Source organism: Littorina saxatilis, linkage group LG8 (genome assembly GCF_037325665.1).
Source record: "Littorina saxatilis isolate snail1 linkage group LG8, US_GU_Lsax_2.0, whole genome shotgun sequence".
In the NCBI taxonomy this organism is placed as follows: Eukaryota; Metazoa; Mollusca; class Gastropoda; order Littorinimorpha; family Littorinidae; genus Littorina; species Littorina saxatilis.
In genome coordinates, this window is record NC_090252.1 from 44,995,850 (window position 1) to 45,000,443 (window position 4,594).

General features: G+C 43.4%; 1 protein-coding gene across 1 annotated transcript in view; it reads right to left on the reverse strand.

Moving 5' to 3' along the window:
• Positions 1-4,188, reverse strand: part of LOC138973636 (phytanoyl-CoA dioxygenase domain-containing protein 1 homolog) — a 13,728-nt gene extending 9,540 nt beyond the window's left edge. Inside the window, exons 1-4 of the mRNA XM_070346367.1 lie at positions 3,951-4,188; positions 3,042-3,168; positions 1,383-1,520; positions 225-371 (exon numbers count right to left, since the gene is read on the reverse strand). Coding sequence (XP_070202468.1) covers positions 225-371; positions 1,383-1,520; positions 3,042-3,137 — 381 coding nt within the window. The 5' untranslated portion in view covers positions 3,138-3,168; positions 3,951-4,188. The remainder of the gene's footprint in view (positions 1-224; positions 372-1,382; positions 1,521-3,041; positions 3,169-3,950) is intronic.
• Between the last annotated feature and the right edge of the window lie 406 nt (positions 4,189-4,594).

Sequence of the window (4,594 nt, forward strand, 5' to 3'; positions counted from 1 at the left end):
AAAAAAAAAAAAAAAAAGTTGTTGGAACGTTACTGACAAACGAACACGTATAACAAATCAAAGCGTACGACCTGTGACAAACTTATGTTACAGGTAATGAACTTAGCTTTTGTGTTGCTTTGTCGTTAATTAAACACTCCAATAACTTACCATTCTTCTGTTTCGATTCAAGAACTGGAGGGGTAATACTGAACAAAGGAATAGCCAAGTCACGTGATACTCACCACAACCTGCGGGAGGAAGACTAGATCATGGAAGAGCTGGGTCAAGCGCCAATGACCCAGAGCATGCATCAGGACGTTTTGCGGGTCAGCAGACTGGTTGCTATGGTACTCATACATCATGGCCATTCCTGGGTGATTTTCTTTACCCTGAGCAATGTTTTGAATTTTTTTCCATTTCAACACACACACACACACACACACACACACACATTAGAGTAGTCCTCTTTTTCAATCTGAAAAAAATAAGAATGTAAATGGTGCATGTTAATTGTTCCAGTTTCTGGTACTGGTGAGTACATTTTCACTGTTATCTTGTTCTGAATTTTTTTTTTTTTTACTTAAATGACAAAGTTCATTTTGAAAAAAAATAAATAATAACTTTGATTTGTTACGCTTGCGTTCTGTACGTGGATGCTAATATACTGTGGACAATTTCATGCACATTGTTGAGACCTTATGTACATTTATTCCTCCATTCAAACTACTTAAAACGGATCTCACCGAACTCATCATGAACACACACACCCACACACTGACCACGAAGAGGCGATAGTCATTCAGCAGACGATCGCACTTTTCTGCATTCAAGACTGGGACATTAGATACAAAGCCATGCCTCTGAAACTGTTGATCTCTGTCCTATCCCCCCGCACACTCACCACAGAAACACTGACCATGGAGAAGCAATAGTCTTTCAGCAGACGGTCGTACTTTTCTGCTTTCACGACTGGGCACGTTGGACACAAAGTCATCTCTGTGAAACTGTTGAACTCTCTCCTATACCCCCAAACACTCACACCCCCCCCCCCCCCCCCCCACACACACTCACACACACACTGACCATGAAGAAGCGATGGTCATTCAGCAGACTGTCGTATGTTTCTGCATTCAAGACAGGGACATTGGACACAAGCCATCTCTGTGAAACTGTTCAACTCTCTCCTATACCCCCAAACACTCACCCACCCACCGACCCCCCCCCCCCCCCCCACACCCACACACACACACACACTGACCATGAAGAAGCGATAGTCATTCAGCAGACAGTAATACTCTTCTGCATTCAAGGCAGTGACATATTGAAAACAAAGCGATCCCTGTGGAACTGTTGCACTAACCCCCCCCCCCCCCCCCACACACACACACACACACACTGACCATGAAGAAGCGATAGTCATTCAGCAGACGGTCGCACTGTTCCTCAGTCAAGACAGGGACATTGGACACAAAGCCATCCTTGTTAAATTGCTGTACTCTCTCTTCGGGCCATTCGTAACTCTTCCAGGCTGCCGCGTCCTGAGTATTATATGGGACAAAAAAAGCAATACATACATGTATCAAGGTCCTTTTAGATGAGAAAGAGGAGGTTAATGTTTTAAATGCGTGTATGACTTGCAGTAATATCAGAATCCATGTGTGTATGTATGTGTGTGTGTGTGCGCGCGTGTGTGTGTGTGTGTGTGTGTGTGTGTGTGTGTGTGTGTGTGCGTGCGTGCGTGCGTGCGTGCTTCCATACGTCGTAACGTGTTTTTTTGACAAGTCTGCGATTTAGCTAGATATTCTGCGCACTTATCAGCAAGAATAATTGTACGGGTGTGTTTGTATTTTTGTACAAGCAGGCATATTTGTACGTGCTGCCTCCGCCATCCAACAAAAAAGAAGTAAAAATAAGCCAACATCACACGACATGTATTTCTAATGTTATCACTAACTCGTGCAACCTACGGCTGTTATCTGATACCGCACCCTACTCTTATACCGTGAAGAGATGTTATCTTGGCTGTTGACCTCGCTTTTAGAATTACGTACCACCGACTGCGCCACCAAATGTACACTTTACATCAGATTACACACACACACACACACACACACACACACACACACACACACACACACACACACACACACACACACACACACACACACACACACAGAGCAAACACGGTATAGCTGCTAATTCTCAGATGGCACCATGTTGCACCATTTTGCATCTTTGGTCAAAAACGCGTACAGGCCTCGTTTGTGTTTCTTGCCTTTGACTGTGTCCCATCGGAAATTGGTTGAGGGGGACAAATGTCCCATAGCCTTTTTCTCCCAGGCTAAACCCTGCACACTCACTTACACCCACACGCACGCACATACACACACACGCACGCACGCACGGAGGCTCGCACGCACACGCACACACACACACTTTCTACATTATACCGCGTTCACCGCGGTGAAACAATGCTATCATGACGCATGTATCTTTTCCATGCCACGCAAAAACGCTTTGAATGTTACGGCGCAGAATACTGGTTTTCAACCACTGATATGAAAATAAATGCTATTTTGACGCATGTAGCTTTTTCAAAACACGCGTTGATTGTTACGATGCTGGTTCTTAAACTGCTGATAGGAAAATAGCTTCTAGTAAGAGAAACGGTATAACTGACTACCGGTACTTTTTGACTGATACTTTTTGACTGATTGTTGATGTTACACGATAAATTAAACGATAAATTGTGTACCTCAGATAGTGACAGAGTGACAGAGGCACGCGAAATACCCGACACCAAGCTGTGTCTCCACTCAACAAAACCACAGAAACACAGACACAGAGACATAGCCACAGACACACACACGCACGCACACACACAAAGAACTTATCAGGTATCTTTCAGACACACACACACACATACACACACACACACAAAGAACTTAAAAGGTATCCTTCACTCAGCACACTCTACACACACACACACTTGTAGCGTAGCCCTCTTTTTCAATCCAAAAAAGGATTAAATATATCCTCCCCTCCACTCATACACTTACATTAACAGGGGAGGCAAGCCCGCCAGACGACTGATGTAGAGTGCTCCAGTCTGGGACTCCGGGTTTGAATTCAGCAGGGGCCGCAACTGAGGTCATCTTCGATGGATTACTGTTCTTGGCAAATGTGCTGAAACGACAGCATTACATCAACCAGTCTCAATAACTGAACACGTTGGCTGGGTTTTTCTAGAATGTCTGTACTTAGGCCTAAAAAAAAAATAGGTGTGGTTACGGTAACCCGACCTACCCTATTTTTTGGGGCCGATCCTATAACTTTTTATTACATTTGTCAAAAAAAAAAAAAAAAAAAAAAAACGAGTGCAAAAAACGCAATGAAAGCGAAAGCGCCCGTGTCGCACACTTATTTCCCTGTCAAGTAGGTTTAATTTGTACACATTAGAAAAAAAAGTAAAAAAAAAAAAAGTGATTGCCTACCTACCTACCCTATTTTTTTTGGCTATGTTACCGTAACCACACCTATTATTTTTTTTGGCCTTACGACTTTAGTTTTATTTATCAGCGATAAATTAAATTTCCCCTGATGTCCCTCAGCTGCTAGGCGAATGAACAATGAAAATGATGGATTTACTGAGTTATTCCTCTTTATCAGATGATGACGAAAAGCAGGCTGAAACTAAGCAAATATCTGTTCTCCATCAACCACATATTCAGGTATACCCCCCACACAATCAGAGCGCATATACATATAGTGGGTAGTCTCTTCCTCAATTCAACATGGATGACTAGCTTAGGCAAGACCTGTCGTACCAGGTTACTTCCTTTTATATCATCAACTTCAGCTGTGCAACATTAAATAGTAGTAGCAAGCCACATGAATGAGCTGAAATCGGCTAGAAACTCGTCGAGATTTCCCTTTATTGTGGCAATGACAAATAGTAGACCACTCACCTGCGACAGAAATGCCAGTTCTGATAACCTCAACCAGCGAGCTTGGCTTTATTAAACAGACGCCTGCTCGCAGAGAGGGTTTGAAACTTGGCTGCGAAAACCCAAACCGAATGCACTGTTCACGCAACGGTGCGAACTCTGCTGTAGGTCAAGGTGTCCCGATTTGGGTCAAACAACAGGCACTTGTAATCGCTAGTTGTTTGTTTGCAGGTACTTCCAACGTGCTGCAGCTGTAAACTTGCCGAGTCCTTGCCGTGTCATGGGGGTCAACTTCGTCTGCTCCCTTTCAAAACAGGGTCAAACGTCATCATTTCGTTCAAGTTTTCCATTTACTTGCAGCTGCGCAAGTTATTTTGCCGAGGTCAAGGCCGAACTTTAGGCCTACGGAGAAATATCGCTGAATATTTTCTCACTAGAATAACAGAGACAAAGAAGGGAAGTCATGCTATGTAGAGGTTACATGCCGAGTCTCAGTGATTATCAAAAATAATGGTCGAAGTTAGCGGATCATGAAAAATGCGAGCTTCAGCGAGCGTTTTCATGACCGCGAACTGAGACCATTATTTTTGATAATCACTGAGACGAGGTATGTAACCTCTTTGTTCCTCCTTTCTTCAGTTATTCAAAGAAAATGGGAGTTTTTG